The 17,695-nt window shown below is 46.8% G+C and overlaps 4 protein-coding genes across 4 annotated transcripts; 1 reads left to right on the top strand and 3 right to left on the bottom strand.

The window, feature by feature from the left end:
• Positions 1-1,804: 1,804 nt before the first annotated feature.
• On the bottom strand, positions 1,805-3,606 carry HD556DRAFT_1391673 (uncharacterized protein). The gene is made up of 4 exons (XM_041303567.1): positions 3,225-3,606; positions 2,970-2,984; positions 2,612-2,862; positions 1,805-2,554 (listed from the first exon to the last, which is right to left on the bottom strand). The coding sequence occupies exons 1-4, from the start codon at positions 3,358-3,360 to the stop codon at positions 2,216-2,218; spliced, it is 741 nt and encodes a 246-aa protein (XP_041157379.1). The 5' UTR covers positions 3,361-3,606; the 3' UTR covers positions 1,805-2,215.
• A 3,345-nt stretch (positions 3,607-6,951) lies between these two features.
• HD556DRAFT_726233 (uncharacterized protein) lies at positions 6,952-9,180 on the bottom strand. Its single transcript, XM_041311437.1, has 17 exons — positions 9,138-9,180; positions 8,818-9,035; positions 8,740-8,749; positions 8,671-8,690; positions 8,588-8,620; positions 8,428-8,524; positions 8,347-8,375; positions 8,264-8,294; positions 8,171-8,203; positions 8,042-8,118; positions 7,927-7,981; positions 7,773-7,871; positions 7,607-7,711; positions 7,503-7,549; positions 7,427-7,446; positions 7,039-7,367; positions 6,952-6,965 (listed from the first exon to the last, which is right to left on the bottom strand). Exons 2-16 carry the CDS (start codon positions 8,875-8,877, stop codon positions 7,229-7,231), a joined length of 855 nt encoding a protein of 284 aa, XP_041157378.1. The 5' UTR covers positions 8,878-9,035; positions 9,138-9,180; the 3' UTR covers positions 6,952-6,965; positions 7,039-7,228.
• A 3,069-nt stretch (positions 9,181-12,249) lies between these two features.
• Positions 12,250-14,587, bottom strand: HD556DRAFT_725984 (uncharacterized protein). The gene is made up of 16 exons (XM_041311435.1): positions 14,405-14,587; positions 14,188-14,352; positions 14,121-14,130; positions 13,964-13,979; positions 13,804-13,900; positions 13,723-13,751; positions 13,640-13,670; positions 13,547-13,579; positions 13,418-13,494; positions 13,300-13,354; positions 13,140-13,238; positions 12,969-13,079; positions 12,864-12,910; positions 12,780-12,805; positions 12,550-12,720; positions 12,250-12,460 (listed from the first exon to the last, which is right to left on the bottom strand). Coding segments are annotated over exons 2-15 (771 nt in total). The 5' UTR covers positions 14,189-14,352; positions 14,405-14,587; the 3' UTR covers positions 12,250-12,460; positions 12,550-12,581.
• A 1,741-nt stretch (positions 14,588-16,328) lies between these two features.
• On the top strand, positions 16,329-17,468 carry HD556DRAFT_726045 (apolipo protein O-domain-containing protein). The gene is made up of 5 exons (XM_041311436.1): positions 16,329-16,428; positions 16,488-16,577; positions 16,630-16,801; positions 16,860-17,380; positions 17,437-17,468. The coding sequence occupies exons 2-4, from the start codon at positions 16,500-16,502 to the stop codon at positions 17,366-17,368; spliced, it is 759 nt and encodes a 252-aa protein (XP_041157376.1). The 5' UTR covers positions 16,329-16,428; positions 16,488-16,499; the 3' UTR covers positions 17,369-17,380; positions 17,437-17,468.
• The last annotated feature ends 227 nt before the right edge of the window (positions 17,469-17,695 follow it).

Here is a 17,695-nt window from a genome sequence, read left to right as displayed (position 1 = left end):
ACTTTACAAATCCGAGGGAAATGCGGACCAGGAGGGGATTTTCTGGAGCAGGACTTGTCGAGAAAGTAGTATTAATGAGTGAGTAAAGGTAAAGCAGGCGATTGTGTGGGTACAGAGCATCGCCGGGGCGCAAAGAAGGTCCGATAGAGTCTGATAACGAGTAACGAACTATTTCTTATAAATGACTAGAAAATATACTTGGTGAGCGGTGATTGAGGTCTTGACTTGCTCTGCCGACACGTACCTCGTTTACTTTCAGATCCGGGAACCGAACTGTTTCAGAATAGGAAGAATTGCATTATTAAAGTTAGGAATGGAGCAGGGTTGCAGGGCTGCGAGCTTCGGTGTCAATAGCGGACAACAAAAACGAACGGAGAACCGAACCGCTTTGCTTTGCTTGAAGGGGAATTCGGTTCTCGAGTACTTACATACTTGAACATGAGACCGAACTTGCCTGCCAAACTAGTGTCTAGTAGTTCGACTCGGAACATCAAGACAAATGACTAAAATAACGAACCTTTACCATGGTAGAGAACTTGAACATCAACTCGGAAGGGAAAAGAGGCTGAAGAGCGGCTATATCGCAGTATGCATAATCAAACAGCGAGTCAGTGGTCTCTTGCGGGGAATTGACAGGACATGCACAGACTGGCAATGCGGTGAGGCCAGATGCTCGACCGCTTCCGTGTCCTTGATGGAACACCAGTACTAAAAGCGAGAAATCTGACATGAGGTGGTAATGGTTGAGTCATCACAAAGAAAATAAAAGAGAAAACAGACCGAAAACCAATAGTTTGATTTGTGTCTTAAATGTGCAATGTAGAGCACTCGGAACTTGATAAGCTGTTGCCAGTGGGATATAATGGCATGTCCAATGGGTTCCGATGAGACCGAGAGTTGCAAAAATCCTGGCATTCGTCTGTCGCCCGATATACCATTATATTGGCATATCAAGCGCTGCATGGATGGAGAATATGGTCCAAAAACGATATTCTCACGTGCACTTGATAATCCAATACACCGGTATGTCAGGGTATATCATGGCCAAACAAAATTAGCTGAAAGGGTAATATAACTCGACTCATATCAGGCTGAGTGAATTTCAGTGATGCCTAGTACTGTTTTCGGAGGTAAGCGTCGTGTGTTGTCATCATCCAACCGATCACTCACTACATGTGCCACAGTCTACACCGTACGTACGGGTAGGTGAGCATTACTCGTATTCCCGGTGTTAGGCTCGCGCTGGAGCGGCAAACATGCGACACTGAGTTTCTCATGTTTGCCGCTCCAGCGCAAGCCTATTGACTTCCCGTCAGGCTTCAAAGTTCCGTGTTCCATTCAGGCGAAACTCGATATCAGCAGTAGGGCAGATCTAGAGCTGACCGGACGGTGATGATAGCATAAATAGGTTATGACTGGGTACTTTACTCACTACATGTGCCACAGTCTATACCGTGCATACGCGTAAGTGAGCATTACTCGTATTCCCGGGGTCAGGCTCGCGCTGGAGCCGCAAACATGCGATACTGAGTTTCTCATGTCTGCCGCTCCAGCGCAAGCCCGTTAACTTCTTGTCAGGTTTCAAAGTTCCATGTTAACTTGGAAATCGACGATATCAGACCTAGAGCTCAGAGGGCCGCAGCATAGAAGGTCCTTTGATAGCATAAATAGGTTATGACTGGGTACTCCTGAGCAACATTTGAAATTGATTGGTGGAGAACTCACCGCGGGCGAGTCTGACATTGAGCCAGTTCATTCCCCAAATATGAAATGACATCATTCAATTTATCTGACAGACACGAGGCGCAGATCATTTCAATTGACATTGACACCCCATCAACACCATGGCTCCATGTCCTCGAGGCAGAAGCATGTAAGTACATCGATAAGATAAACAGTCCAGTCACCAAGAAAGGTATGGTCATTGGGATTAATGAACTATCCCGTTCTCGACCATTGCTGCAAGCACAAGACGGCGACCATCCCAGAAAGCATTAACGCGCCACTTTGATCAACACAGCTATATTAAGGACGAACAGACCGATCAACGCCTACGTAAGTGATGGTGCGTCTGCGCTTCGACAGAATGCATGGCGATGAGGTGGCAGTTATAAGTACATAACATCTATACATGTTGATGTAGCATGCTGTATTAAATAATAGCGCTAGAAACAATAAGTATACATACATAGCCTAGAACCACCACGAGTGCCTGTTATGGCTGGTCACCGCTTGGGCTCATGTCTCGGAGAGGGACATTGACAACGCCAAGCTCAATGACAGGTGGTCCATCCGCCTCCCGCGCGTGATATTGTGTGGGCATTGCAATGAGGACAGCTACGCTTACGGAATAAGGTGCCGATGTTGACGGAGATGAAGATACAGGTGTAGAAGGAACAATCGGAGATGACGTCGCCGGTGCTGGTGAAAATGGTGTACGGTAAGATCGTAGGAAGCGCATCGTGCGAGACGACGCGTCAGATCGGGTTTGCGGTGACTGTGGCCTCGAGGACCGTGCACTTGAAGAAGACTTAATATGAGCGGCGTAGACGGGCTGTGACATGAAGTTAGCGACAGCACTTGCGGGACGTTCTGCACGAGAGAAGCGTACCATTATGTCATCCCAAGCACATTTGATGTCAGCTGGGCCCTCCTCATCACCACTCCGGAGCCATGCTTCCCACAACTTTGGTTTCTTTCCAATATCTCTTCGTCTGCGACTCCCTCTGGGATCATACGGTTGGTGAGGGAGCCATGTCCCTGCTCGGATAGCTTCTTCTACAATGCGTTGGTGACGTCGTCGAAGTACAAGGCTGCGGATAACAATGGCGGATGAAACAGCGAGGAGAAGGACGAGTGTAGCTATTAGCGCCGTATACGACATAGATGTAGAAGCCATAGGATTTTGAGTGGAGGTAGACATCGCGAATCGTCAATGGTAGTGAAAGCAAGAAACGAGAGACACGAACCAAGAAAGGTGTAGACTGTGAAAGGCGAATTGATCATTTTGGTATTATGGGGATGAGTTTGGGTAATATGATTTCATGCACAGGTAACCGAACCGGTTCGGGCAGTTGAATAACACAAGCGAAGAAATTCCGGAACCACAGGAACGAGTCAGCGTACCACAAACACACGAGTAGGAAGTTGAAGGTAGAGGAGTGAGGGAAACATCGGAAAAGCAGTGTGAGAGCCATGTCACCATAACAATCAATTAGACTCACGATACAAGGCAGCACTCGAAGTTAAGCTGGGTTCGGCACTAGTAGTACTGCTCGTACTACTACCATTGATTGCACCAGTAGGAGTACCAGGAAAAGAAGATGTAAATAATGGTGAAAAAGTACTAGTGCTTGACATTTTGCGTGCTGAGCTGGCAGACCTTCTGGGAAGTTCAGTTAAGCGGGACCAAACCGTCGGAGACTATTAATGTATAAGGTCTTGAGAATACAAGGGCGAAAAATTGAGAGAGTCAGAGAGATGTGCGCGTGGGGTTTCGGTCGCCGTCCGCAACGACGAGCTGGTCACACTGAATCCTGATCGACGATATCATTCCTCAGTGAACAATATTTACGGAATTTTGCGAAATGAATTCGCACACTTCCAGTGACTGGATGGCCACGGCAAAAATTTGATCATAAACATTTCCAACTTCTTATTGATCACTGCGCAATCCAAAGTGGCCCGGTCCAGGGAAATCCATTATCCTTTGCAGCCATGTCACGCATCAATTATGCATGATGCCTATCATTACTCTCCGGCTGACACCGAACAGCGTGGATTCAGGTTCCAGACTACTGACTTACTGAGTCCGCGGCGGCCCTGACAATGAGGTTGATTCTCTTGGCCAGGGTTTACAACACCGACATGGTACTGCAGCCACCACAAAGTAAGTAACCACGCGTTTCTGTGCTAATTAGAGTAAATCCGTCGTCTCGGTAAATTACTTGGAGGTAGCGGCGGAGGCACATTCTACTTCTGTTCATTTGAACTGTGACATGACGAACGAGCAGTAGCAACTTTTTCCCTAGTCACGACTCATCTCGGAGGTGTATTGCGCGATTCCGTGTAAGTAAAAAATTTACTTTGGGTATTGCCTGTGACTGAAAACTTTGTTTTCTGCTAGCAGGAATACATCTCATGTCATCAATACACCGAACTATGAGATGCCCGGGCCTTACAGATACGGTGGCACGCAAAAAATGCAGTGCGCTTATTTGCAATGCGTGTCTACACACGAAAACTTCAGCAGCACGCGCCCCTTGAATCCAATACTGTCCATTCAGAGCGGGTACCTGTATATGGGCGTGCTAATTAGGAGGAGAATACCCGTGTCTTTTCCTCTTCTCCGTTCCTGCGAATGCTCCGAGACACGTAGTAATACCCAAGTGCTGGACCCTGGTTCGGTTCGTTCTCGGCCCCCTCACACTTTCAGTTTCCGGCATTCACTTCAATTTGACTCGCGGTAACCTCGCCTCTCAATGCGTATACATATTTCATGTTCTTACAACCCGTGGGGATTTCGATTTGAATATTGTCAGCTTTTGAAAGGCGAGATTAGGCCGCTATTGTTTGGAAAACAGATACGGGAGCTCTCAGCTCATTCGTCATTCATTCTTCCAGGTGTACGCTGATGCATCGACGTTTTAAACAGTCTTTATTCACTGATCGTCGTTCACCACAGAATATCAAGAAGCTATTCGACGCAGCTGTGCGTTAACTAGTCCTTGTTCCTTCCCGCGATTTTGACTATCTACATTCTAGTTCATGCTACACGGCAATGACCTCCGAAAATCGAAGGTGCTCGTCGACTCATCAGTGCAAGGCTGGTCCTCGTAGGGCTTAATTGTGCGCTGTAGGCTGTGCCACGCATGTGATAAGTTATCGGTCGTACGATATGATACGATATGACAATTGATGCCTACTAGAAGCAGCAGTTTATGTAATAACAATAGTTGTGCATACCGTGTACTTTGCCACGGTGCTCACTTCCTCCGCCTACCCCCGCTGGGCAGTCCCGTGTTGCAATTGCAACATGGAGTTGCCAGCGAGGATAATGAAGCTTGATAGAACCGGGCTTGCGCAGAAACAGCAGACTTAGATCCTTCAAGTCTCAAGATCTCACCCTTCGGTGCAAGCCTCATTACGGCCTGCTTATCTCCTATAAGCCGTGGCGCATAGTAAGTTTGTGGTTGTACTTTCATAATCTGATACGATATTCACCCTCGGCGAACCTTGAAAAATTTGGGGTGATGCCGTTCAGAAGGGCTCAGCAGTATTTGGGCATACTGTTACCTATGCTGTGCCAGTGCGCTGGGTGCCAGCAACGATGGCGAAGCCTGATAGGACCGTCGTTGCGTTTGCTTGCAGCGATGCCGAAAAAAAATGCACGGCCGGTCCTCCCGAGCACCAGTGAGGATCACGGGGCCCGGCGAGGCCGTGCTTTGACAGGAATGGACAAACTTCTGTGATCAAGGCCTCTTGGAACCAGGCAAAGACCGGCCGCTGTAGGATTTGTGGCTTGTGGCACACAGTAAACTATGAGCCAGTAGGCAGGTCTGGTGGCAAGTGAGGCATTGAGGGGTGAGTGGGTCTGCAACTTATTTTTAGTGAGCTGTTCGCGACCTTATATATCTTATCGCACGTGTGGGTGAGTTGTTTTCTATTCATGGCTGGCTGCAAAATGTACTTCGGAGTGAGACATTTTTCTGATGATGATCAAGGGCGATGGCGTATAGTGGCATCCTACTGCTAGTGGCAGCCCAAGGTTTCATGTCGACAATGGAGCATCCTTGTACGATTTCATGATTTTTTTTGAAGAAAAATTCTCTCATTGTCACTGTAGGCTGGCCTAATGTCGACAGGACTTGAACTTCAAGTATTATGCGATGTCAAATATGATCGAGTTAAATGTATAAATAAGTGTCCATCGGCTTGTACCTCCGCTGGGGGAGTGTACGAAGCAGTGAGAGTTGGTCTGGCAGCTATCTAGGATGATTTCGTGATACACATCTGGCCAGAAACCGCACAAAGTCTTGAATGCTTCGGAACTCCCGTAAATCCACTGTAAGATCTTCTTGTTTTTGGCCAGGTGTAGCATTGTATATAACGTCATAGTCTGATAATATTGCCCCCTATGTATGCGACGGAAACCTTGTCCCTGAATAAAGCCACGGCGAGAATTTACTGTCTTAGAGATGTGAAAATAAATAATCTTCGCTTGTCTGTTATTTTACCGATCCGAATTAAGTTGTTCAGGCACTAGCTGATGGGAGGGAGAGATTCAAGGTTCTCCCAGTGGAATTGACTCCACGAGGGACAACGAGTTAAGCGATGTTGGAGTGACAGAACAAGCAAATATCGACTGTTTTCGTATTGCCCGCACTACCACTTAGTGCCCGGTTTAATCTAACGATATAGATATGCCCGCGGCGAAGATTTTACTAGTAGTCATCCTCAGATGATCAATTTCCGATGAATCCTTCATGTATCCAGTGGATTTAACAAACATGTCGAAGTCGTGGCAGAATACTCCATCATCACAAACATACGAAATCGGTTTTAAATGGGAAGGTGAGCTGAACAGCCGTTCCTATTAATTCGGAATTCCAAAGGTGGTCAATTTACAAGTGCCGAATGCAAGCTCGTACCTGCAGGGGTAGAGCCAGCGCTTTCTTTCGCGAGATCATCAAGTACGATTGGCGGCTCATAGTATTTCCTGGAGCTATGCTGAGAGAGCGAGCATAGTTGATAAAAAAATTGTTTGCAATTTCGTACGTACCATTGACTAAAAGAAGGGAGGCATGGTCAAGTGTCACTGCAGGGAAGAAATTGAGGTGATTGACATGAGAAATTGCAGTGTAACATCGTGTGTCAGTATTTCCCCATCTCTGCCATAATTGCTTACAGTATCCAAATGACCACGAGATCGACGTAATATTGAGGGAAGAGTGCGTGCTGGAATTCTGGGTGGCAGTTCAGACTGAGAGCTGAAACAGACTCCCGATAGAGTCTGTGAAGGACACTGTCACTGCGTACCACTATGCCCTTCAGATTTCGATTTATCTCCTTGCGTCGGATCCTTTGTTCCTGACAAAATTCATTCTAAAAATTGAAGGACGTCCAAAACGCGACCACGGCACCCGGACCAGCCATCTCGTAGTCTAAGAGTCCAAAATAGTCTAAACCACACTCCACCAACACGCCAAATAAGCTACAGGACAACACGCTACACCGTAGGGTCTGCAGGTAACATACCGGACATGGAAATACATTCAAGGGAATCAGAGTCGTACGCGTGCCAGTTGTCATGCCAGAGATCGAGGTGCATGCGCGTGGCGAGGATTGCGAGGATAAGGACCTGCAAACTATAGGTTTTTGGGGGTGTTGTATGTAGGAATTCTCAACGGAAGTGGGAAGTGCATACCGTTCGAAGAAGTCTATGGACTGGTATGCGGGACATCAACGGCTCAATCGTATTGAACGGTATAGTATCTACTCACAATATAGGAAAACAGCACTGGTGTGAGGACGTTCACGGCTGAGAGAACTTTCGTAACAATAATCATCATCGATAAGCACGGAAAATATTTAAACTTTGACTCACACAAACTGCATGCGTAGTAAAACATGTTATGCTTCATCAGGATATGCAGGCGGCCCTTTGTCTGCCAGCTCTGTATGATAGGTATGAGTGTGAGAAAGACCAATACTGGGGAGTGCGTTGGTCAGCACGTGTCTGTAACGTATGTTTTAAATTCCCAGCGACATACCTACTGCAAGCACAAATAAGAGAAGGAATGATACGAAGAAATAGACATTGCTCGAGCTCCGGTAGCAGCCTACAGTACCCGGGATCGTGCTAGTTATGACTGAAAGTGGAGTCAATATATGCGAACATTAGTGGAGGAAGGTGAAAGTACAAACCATCAGAGGTGGCAACAGCGGTAAACCAAATGCTGATGAATGATACAATGATAGCCTGAGTGAATGGTAAACGTTGCAACCACGAGAGTGGGGATCAAGGTGGCATGGAACTCACAGAAAGGGTGGACAGCATGGCTACGAGTACAATTCGATTTTTGTTCCAAAGCGCGTATGTTCTGAGTATAAAAAAGCCTGCGTGGGTCAGATCAGGAGTATGTGTATGTCGTAGGGAAAGGGGAGATACATTCAGAGCAAGTGAGTGATATCACTCCCAAACCTATAAGAGGAAAGATCAGCCCTCGGCCAGGAAGTGCAGTTACATATACCGTGCACGTACATGAGTAAATATTGATCAACATCCGGCATTTCTGGCAAATTCATGCAGTAAGCGTTATTCATCGGTGGGCAAGTCTCACATACATCTGGGTTGTCGTTCGGGGTGAAGATCACTGAAACACAACATGTCAGTTCATCTATGCTCACTGCTTGGAATGAACGTACTATATAGGTCCGTGGCGATGAAGAAGAAGGGGACATATCGTGCAATGATATAAAGGGCTTTTAGCTTATTCCAACGTGACCGAAGCAGGAATGTCCACTTGGAACAGCATGTTATTAGTATCCAAAGCGAGGCGTGTAGTAGAACAAGTGCACGACTTACCTCTTCGTGAAGTGAACTAATGTAATCATAGGTCTGGATAGACAGGTTTAACGGCAAACGGGAATAGATTGGGACAAGCCTACCCAAAATGTAGCCAGTGTCACTGAGTTGTTAAGTTAGAACGAGGGAGACGCAGTTCAGACCACACGCACCACATGTACACTGGTGGTCGGGCATGATGCATGATGAGTATCTGTTAATATCTTGGCCTTATTAGGGAAGCGACGTACCGCTAGGTAATGCAGATTCCAGGCCGTTGCGACTTGGACATCGTCAGCTGAAGAATCCATCTGCTTTCGTTCGAGTGGCAAAGAAACAGGTTTCGCGCGCACATCATACAGTGCTTTTCTTATCTCTTATGAATGAGCTAGAAACCCGTCGAGATGGGGGTGTAAATATTGGCGACACTGGTATGATGCTTAGCTGGATGATCATGGGGAACGTGTCACTGGTTGATTGATTTACATAACATCAGCCGTGCAGGACGGAGGTTGATAAGAATTATGGTAGTTGGGCTAGACTGATCAAGAGCATAGTCATAGGTACTTACTCGATTTAGAGCACCGCCCAGCTCTATATAATTAGATTTGATCGACACATTGTAGGTTGACTCGCATGTGCTCAATATCGTGTCGGTCCTTAATTCTTGCTTTGAAGGCTTAGAGTTTGAAACGCCAGTAGTCACGGAAATACACCGTGGGCCACCCTCACCACGGAGACGAGAAATTAACCCAGTCGCTAGACCTAGGTCGCCATCATGGGCAGCATATACATGAAGGTGGGTAACAAATGCAATGTCAACGCCACTGATGATACCTGCTGTACACGACTATTCATTAAACTCAAATTCTCAGCGGACAACGAAGACCTGACCTGCTACTGCCTCGGACTGCTCTGACAATGTTGCGCTCTGCTCGGCTAATCCCAATCCAAACACCGCGGAACCTCCTCTTCGCTCTCACCCTCTGCCTAGGGATCCCTACTCCAACGCCTTTCCCTTGAATAGTTGCCACTCATCAACAACGCGGTTGGTCATTAGGACTAAAGAGCCCACGAAAGAAAGTTGGGGATCATGACTTGCGCCAGAGAGCTCACGACCGCTGAGAAATGTACGACCAGTTAGCTATTGAAAGCAGCTGCGACAGGTGAGCGACGGGATAGACTGTTGAGGTTACATGATAGTTCTGGTCAAAAGGACTTGACGAAAAAAAAGGAACTCACTTGTACAAACTCAAGGATCGGGTTGTCGTTTCACAAGGTGTATATCATTGAGTTTTGAGCGTTAACGCGGTGGAGAGAAAGGTGGAAACTCCAGTCTACGTTGGGTCGAGTTAGGACAGTTAAATTTTCAACCAGTCTGATTGGCCCCCATCTGCAACCCGAATTTAGTCCACGTCGATCGATTTTGAGGTCTGGAATAGGTCTTGTGTATGTACCACGTTGGTTACAAACCTAAACACCCTCGGATTACGGTGGAGCTAAATTTTTGTTTCTACATGGAACTCTGGAAGTTGAACTCGGGGACCGGCGCTTCTCCTAGCACCGCTATGATGATATGGAAGCAGACCAAAGGAAGCACAACACGTTTTCGTATGAAGCAGATTGATATAGAAATCTGTAAGGGGACAGACGTAATTGGGAAGAGTGGTTACAGCCGTTTGAGAAACTAATGTCATTGGCAATTTTTTTCACGTGCGTGACCAAAAAGGAAATCACTGGAAATCGCAGACGCGACGGTTTCTCAAACGGCTGTAAAGGCTTCGGAGTTTCAACGTGCTATCTCTCAAAACCACCTCAATGAAGTCGCGTCATATGTATGTTCCATGGCATTGTCCACTATGATACTCCCTCCCGAGGACTTCAAAACTTTACGGTATCGATCGATATGCGTGCTCCTTGTTATCAGTTCGATTCGGAAGATGAGTGCTGGGAAGGAACGAGAAATTCATGGTGCAGCAGAAAGTCAGCCTTGGTTGCGAGACACACGCGCAAGTTGCAATCCTTGACAAGCAGGTAATGTCACCGTAACTCATGCGTTTATGTTACAAGATATATATGATGTGTGCACATGCATACGTCGGTATCTAGGTCTTTGTGTGTTGTGTTAAAGTCGCACCTCAGGAACTGCGCATGTTGCCAGAAAACAAGACTGAGGTATTTGATCTGCAGAACCAGTTGTGAAGAATACGAGGATAAAGCGTCAAAGACGCACCTGTATACGATTTGACTGCGTCACACAAAACGAACTCACTTACAACTCTCACCATGCGCGTGTTATGCATGATACAGTACCTCTGAGTAACCATCGATCATCGTTCGACGGAGAGCTGAATTCGTCCCGCACCCATTAGATGACGTCCGCGAGCCAAAATCATGTCTTCATTGGCCCCTACGAAACAAGAGAAATCAGCTATGAAGTATAAAAATCCAAGGACACACAGCCTAACATACTACATCGAGACTGAGGTAGGGATGCGAGCTTGACCCTCACTATTGCATTAACGGATCACTAGATGGTAGTGAGACTCATGGGTCCAGGACTAGCAATATTTGAGTACATTCAGATCTAGACTTCAGCGTTCCAGCGTCGCTGGCAGTCAAGGGTCGTTCTGCGCATTTCTCGTCAAGCTCTCTGGGTCGCTAGCGCAGACCGCGACTCCCCCACCCAATCTCAGTAATATCTGGCTTTTAGCACACCGAATGTCGATCGATTATTCCCTTTCAAATGATAGCAGAAGACTGGTGAAATCCTTGAGAAGATTCTGACATGAGAGTGTGACAATGGAGTTGGGGATATCGATATACTTCTCGATCGCAAAGACACGTTACAAAAATAGGAATGTGCAGGTCAATCGTGCGATTAGACGCTGCCATAGCAATAACTATCAGCTTCAGAGTAAACCATTCTATCTGACCTGTGCAAATGGATCAGGATGATGTAACGCATATGGTCAAAAGTGAAATACCGAAAGATCTGATGTACCAAGTGAATTTGATTCTCCTCGGTCGTTAACCCCTGACTGCAGCCTAGCTTGACACATTTACCCATGATATTGCACAGCACACCATGTAGTGTGATGCCAGACCCGCCGGCCATAAGAAACACGCTTTCGTGCAGACCCAGACCGACACTCGACCCTCTGTAGGACCGTCCGACATGACTTGAATGAAAGCAGACAAGTCACCCTCGGACTTCTCATTGATTTGTAAACGTTCTTGTTCCTCACGGGTATATTTAATCAATGCCCGTGTCTAGTCCCGTCACTTTAGGCAGCGAGAAGGAACCTGGGTGGGGAGAGGCGTAATTAGGAAGGCGGTGCCGAGAGAATAGTGAGGGCGTGGGATTCAAACACTTTGTTGCAGAAGAAAACGCGCAGTCCGACATGCTAGCCAGTAAGCCAGCCATCGTCACAATTATGAATGCGGATCCATGAAAGATGAAGTCAAACAGGTTATCGAATAACACTCAGATATCTCGTACCAAAGTCATATGAGCGTCTTGCGTGCGCAGTGAGGTGGTGTCCTTGATTCGATAGCGGAATAGGTGCAACAGAACATCTGCAGCATAAAATGGAAGGGGAAGGAATATCCACGGCGATGTGTGGTAGAATATAGTGACAAAGAATGCCACGTATGTCAGTATTCACACATCCCATGTCATGATTGCTTGCAGTGTCTAAATGACCACGAGTCTTGCCCTGGTCGACGTGATATTGAAGAAAAAGTTTAGCAGTTCATGGTGGCGGTTCAGACTGAGAGCTGAAACAGACTTCCGATAGAGTCTATGAAGGACGAGAAAGTGACGGCGCGGCGCTGCCAGCACTATCATACCATTCAGATCTCGGTTTATCTCCTTGCGTCGAATTCTTTATCCTGACAAAAAACATTCCAAAAAGTTATGGTCGCAACCAAGCCACCCGGATCAGTCATCTTGCAGTCCAAAAAGGCAAACTTCACCCCACCAACAACGTTAAATAAGCCACATGATAAGACGTTATACCATACAGTCTGTAGGTGACATGTTGGACATGGGAATATATAAGATGACATTAGAGTCGTGCACGTGCTGGTCGCTATGCCAAAGTTTGAGATGCATGCGCGTGGCTAGGATCGCAAGGACAAGGACTTGCAAACTATAAGGTTTTCGGGGTATTGTCAGCGGGAATTCTCGACGGAGGTTGGAAGTACATACTGTTCGAGGACGGAGTAATATGCGGACTGGGTGTGGGGGATATCAACGATTCAATCATACTGAAGGGTATGGGGGTTTACTCACAACATAGGAAAACAGCACTGGTATGAGGACGTTCGCGGCTGAGAGAACTTTCGGAACAATAATCATCACCGATAAGCACAGAAACATGTTTAAACCCTGACTCACATAAACTACATGCATAGTAGAACATATTATGCTTCACCAGGATGGCACGCAGAGGGCTCCTGGCTGTCCGCCAGCTCTGTATGACACGTATGAGCGTGAGGAAGGCCAATCCTGGGGAGAGCGTGGTCAGCGCGTGTCTGTAATGTATGTTTCTAGTTCCCGGCGACATACCCAGTGCAAACATAAACAAGAGAAGAAACGGCATGAAGAAATAGATACTGCGCGAGCTTCGGTAGCAGCCTACAATGCCTGGGATCGTGCTAGTCGTAACTGTGAAAGTGGAGTGAATATGTACGAATGGTAGTGGGGAAGGTGAGGTGAGATTACAAACCATCAGAGGTAGCAATACTCGTAAACCAAATACCGATGAATAATATGATGGTAGACTGATTGATTCATAAACGTTTCAACCACGAGAGTGGGTGTGGTCAGGGTAGCATGGAACTCACAAAAAGGGCGAACGTCATCGTTACAAGTAAATTTCGATTTTTGTTCCAAAGCGCATATGTTCTGAGCACAAAAAAGCCTGAATAAATCAGATCAATAGTACGTGTATGTGGGAGGGGAAGGGAAGATACATTCAGAGCAAGTGAGTGATATCACTCCAAAACCTGTGAGAGGAAATATCAGCCCTCGGTCAGGAAGTGCAGTCACATATACCGTGCACGTACATGAGTAAATATTGATCAACATCCGGCATTTCTGGTAAATTCATGCAGTAAGCGTTGTTCATCGGTGGGCAAGTCTCACATACATCTGGGTTCTCGATCGGGGTGAAGACCACTGAAACGCAAAATGTCAATTCATCTATGCTCACTGCTTGGAATGAACGCACTATATAGGTCCGTGGCGATGAAGAAGAAGGGGATATATCGTGCAAGGATATAAAGGGCTTTCAGCTTAGTCCAGCGTGACTGAAGCAGGAATGTCCACTTTGAACAGCATGTTATTAGTATCCAAAGCGAGGCGTGTAGTAGAACAAGTGCACGACTTACCTCTTCGTGAAGTAAACTAATGTAGTCATAGGTCTGGATAGACAGATTTAATGGCAAACGGGAATAGATTGGGACAAGCCTACCCAAAATGTAGCCAGCGTGACTGAGATGTTGAGTCAGAACAAGAGGAGGGAGAAGCAGTTCAGACGGCACGCACGGCATGCACACTGGTGGTCGTGCATGATAAGTATCTGTTAATATCTTGCCCTCGTATTACGACGTACTGCTAAGTAACGCAAATTCCAGGCCGCTGAGACTTGGACATCCTCAGCCGAAGGTTCCATCGAGGGTGCTTTCGTTCGAGTGGCAAAGAAACACGTTTCGCGCGCACACCATACAGCTTTTCTTATCTGAGCCTGAGAACATAGCCATGAGTACTCAATTTAGGCCTAGTCCTATATAATTAGATTAGATCGACACAAAGTTGATCTGGACGCTCGCATGTGCCCATCGTGTCGGTCCTTGATTCCTGTTTTTGAAGTTTGAAACACCATCAGTGCTTGGAACACACAGCCACCTTAGAGAGGGAGGGTTTGATCAACCCGGCCGTTTCCGATGTACGTTTCTTCGCGGCTTTGATACGTGATCATGACATGAAAGCAGACTGAAAGAAGCTAAGTTAACAGTCAAAGGCTTACATAACATGCGGATCTACTATATACCTCAATGAAGTCGCGCCACTGTATGTCCCTTGGCATCGTCCACTACTATGAGACTTCCCCAGGCTTCTGACAACTCGAAAGCTTTGTGGTATCGAACCATATGCATATCCATCGTTATCGGTTCGACTAGGAGGATGAAGTCTTTGAAAGAGATGAGGGAATGAGAAAAATCATTTCATGACTCGGATACGCCAGAAGATCAGCCCTGGCTGCGAGACGCGACCCTTGACAGAGGTACTAGTGTCATCGTAACTCATGCGTTTAGGTCACGAGATATACCGTTTGCGCACACATATGTCAGTTGGATGATGTTCAGTATCTGGGCATTGTATTAGCGTACCCTTGATCTTGAGAAGTCTGGCACGATGCATCGACGAAACAACTGCGCATGTTGCTAGAAAAGAGGACAGGAGCGACTTGGAGGGCCAGCTGTGAAGAACTATGAAGTACGAGGATGATTGGAGACACACCTGTATACGACTTAAAGCAGCAACATTTGACTGCGTCGCACAAAACGAACTCAGATGCAACTCTCACCATGCGTGTTTTGGCTTTCTGTACAATACAGCACCTCTCAGTAATCGTTCGATGGAGAGCTGAATTTGTCCCGCATCCATTAGGTGATATCCGCGAGCCAACATCGTATCTTCACCGGGCCCTGCGAAACAAGAGAAATCAGCTATGTTGTGCAAATGCAAAGGAAGAGGGAATTTCTACATTTATATTCCGCAACAAACAACGGAAACTGTTCAAGACACGGTGCCTACGAGCTGTCCTGGGTAACAGTATACAAGATAAGGAGAACAGCCGGTATTATGGTTCGAATGGCCGATAAAATCTGTTTTGAAGTACTTGTTGATATTTTCTAGATTGTGATGGCGTTCATGCTGATTTGCCATGTGACAACCTCTCCACTCAACCTCCCCCTACCCTTTGGCGTCTTCTTCCCTCTCTTACTCATCCCTCGTCTCTTCCCATATCCCTCCCTCTCCTCTACCTCCTCTATCATCCCTTCGATGTCTTCCTCATCATTTCTCTATCTTCTTTTCTGAATGTATCGGATTCTCTAAAAAATGTAACCAATGCAATGATTCCTTTCTCCGTACCCATGATTTCGCTGGATATGAGTTGGAGAGATACTTCGCGCAAATGAATACATTGGCGGGTAAAAATAGGGCAATTGCATAGTATATGTTCTCGTGTTTGACGCGGTTCTCCGCATGAGCTGGTTTCGGTGGGCACGAATTATGCATAGTATTCTCCGAAGAAACCGTGACTTGTACAACGTTGGATGAGACGACCGTAAACTTCCCGGGGGTGGTGACAGAACGGTCTCGAGATTTCAGTGTAGGAGGAAGCCTGGAAAAAGATGCAAGGCCACACAGACTATCTATGGGAACGCACTAGATCGGGACCTAGGACCTAGGTAGGGATGGTGAAGTAAATGGAGTGGTGAAGGCGGGTTTGTCACTCACCGTTGCATGAACGGAGAGGTAAATAGGACTGAGACTCATGGGAGTGGCATTTGAGTCCGTAATTTCAGGCGAGTCTCAAACAAAGGTGTGAAGGAGACGCCTCAGTTGACGTTTGACAGCCTGTTTTTGACTTCATTTATTTCCTATAGATGATGATCAGCGTATAAATCCTTGAGAAATATAACCCATGCTTACCTGCAACTCGTGATGGGTCGAGCAGTATTTCGACTCTGCACGAAATGTGTTTCCCACGCCCCCTTACCTTTCGCCACTGCCGTTCGCGTGAACATCCACTCGGTATTTGACATATACTGTTTCCCGACCAAACGTAAAGGGTTTGTTTCTAAACGAGACGTCGAACACACTCACATTCAATGTACTCTCTAGGAAATTACTGCAATGGCTGCAGAGGCAGGCGTAGTTGCAAATGCAGCTGAAGGTTCGGGATCTTGGACCTCGAGCTCTGGCCAGACGAAGGTATCTACTTCTCCTACAGCACGTCATTCCCTGAGTTAGTAACATCATATAGCTCTCCATATACCCTACACCCATACCCGAACTCATTCTACTCGACACCCCGTCAGCATTAGAGAAGCAGATCGGAATGGTGCGGCGGGAGATCACGGGTTATTATACCGGCGTCCACTCCAAAGCGCAAGGTATCATAGACCGGTGGATCTCTGTTGAAGAGAGGGTGGAGAGTGAGTCATATCATCTTGCCGACTACTACGCCCTCGTTGACCATTGAACCGCGAACAGCTCGCATAAAATCCTTCCGTGATCCTACAGAGCCCTTAAATCCCGGACTGCTCTATACCGGAATTTCTGCCCTAACGACATCGGTCCTCACTCGCTCGCGCGGACTCCCTACGCGTATCTTTCTCCCTCCTACAGCCTTAATCAGCGCATTCGCATATTTCCTTCCGGGTACCGCTTCTCGGGTCGGTGCGTATGGCAGGGAGCTCGAAGATCGGTATGTTCCTCGCTTTGGAGAAATTAGAAGAACCTCTATTGCACACAGCGGCATAGCCTGGGAGCGCGCGAAAGAAGGTGCTGCTGTTGGACGAGACTCGGTTAATAAAGGTGTGAAGAGTATTGTGGAGAGCATTGAACAAGGGACGGGGCTTAACCTAAAAGCTATGGGATGGGCACAGGAAGTGAAGAAGGAGGCGCAGAGTGTTGTTGATGTGATTCAAAAGGATACCAAAGAGGTCATCGAAAGCAAGAGCCCGAGTAGCGACTCAGAAGACTCCAAGCGATTGGTATAGAGTACGAGTGTCGTATGTACGGACTCTTATTCATATGGTGATTTCTCACAGTCCCAATCATACTACAGCACTTAGAGACTAACGTTCTGTGACCCTGGGATATCATATGTGATGCTCCCATCTTCAAAAAGTGTTATGAGATAACCAACGGGACCAAGTATAAGAAGTCTATTACGGCCGCGACGGTACCAGATGACAAACATGCCACAAGCCACCACCGTCCTTGACTCCCCTTGGGTACACTCATCTGGCCAAGTCCAAGGCTGTGACTCTTGCGTATAAGTTCCAGTTGGAGTGACCAAAAACACGTACTCGACGATTAGTAAA

The sequence above is a fragment of the Suillus plorans genome (assembly GCF_016647745.1).
Source record: "Suillus plorans strain S12 chromosome Unknown HD556scaffold_50, whole genome shotgun sequence".
NCBI classification, from domain to species: domain Eukaryota; kingdom Fungi; phylum Basidiomycota; class Agaricomycetes; order Boletales; family Suillaceae; genus Suillus; species Suillus plorans.
This window is presented reverse-complemented; position numbering and strand designations above follow the sequence as displayed.

Excerpts from the sequence above, each read along its gene's own strand:
- HD556DRAFT_1391673 (XM_041303567.1), bottom strand. The coding sequence starts at position 3,360 with ATGTCAAGCACTAGTACTTTTTCACCATTATTTACATCTTCTTTTCCT. Across the intron at positions 2,555-2,611 it reads GTGCTTGGGATGACATAATG|CCCGTCTACGCCGCTCATAT; the intron begins GTACGCTTCTCT and ends TTCATGTCACAG.
- HD556DRAFT_726233 (XM_041311437.1), bottom strand. The coding sequence starts at position 8,877 with ATGGATTCTTCAGCTGACGATGTCCAAGTCGCAACGGCCTGGAATCTG. Across the intron at positions 8,376-8,427 it reads CATCGCCACGGACCTATATA|TGATCTTCACCCCGAACGAC; the intron begins GTACGTTCATTC and ends GTTGTGTTTCAG. Across the intron at positions 7,447-7,502 it reads CAGTGCTGTTTTCCTATATT|TCCATAGACTTCTTCGAACG; the intron begins GTGAGTAGATAC and ends CCCGCATACCAG.
- HD556DRAFT_725984 (XM_041311435.1), bottom strand. Across the intron at positions 12,911-12,968 it reads CTACTATGCATGTAGTTTAT|TTCTCTCAGCCGCGAACGTC; the intron begins GTGAGTCAGGGT and ends TTGTTCCGAAAG. Across the intron at positions 12,806-12,863 it reads CAGTGCTGTTTTCCTATGTT|TCCGCATATTACTCCGTCCT; the intron begins GTGAGTAAACCC and ends CCCCACACCCAG.
- HD556DRAFT_726045 (XM_041311436.1), top strand. The coding sequence starts at position 16,500 with ATGGCTGCAGAGGCAGGCGTAGTTGCAAATGCAGCTGAAGGTTCGGGA. Across the intron at positions 16,578-16,629 it reads CGAGCTCTGGCCAGACGAAG|CTCTCCATATACCCTACACC; the intron begins GTATCTACTTCT and ends AACATCATATAG. Across the intron at positions 16,802-16,859 it reads TGTTGAAGAGAGGGTGGAGA|CTCGCATAAAATCCTTCCGT; the intron begins GTGAGTCATATC and ends AACCGCGAACAG.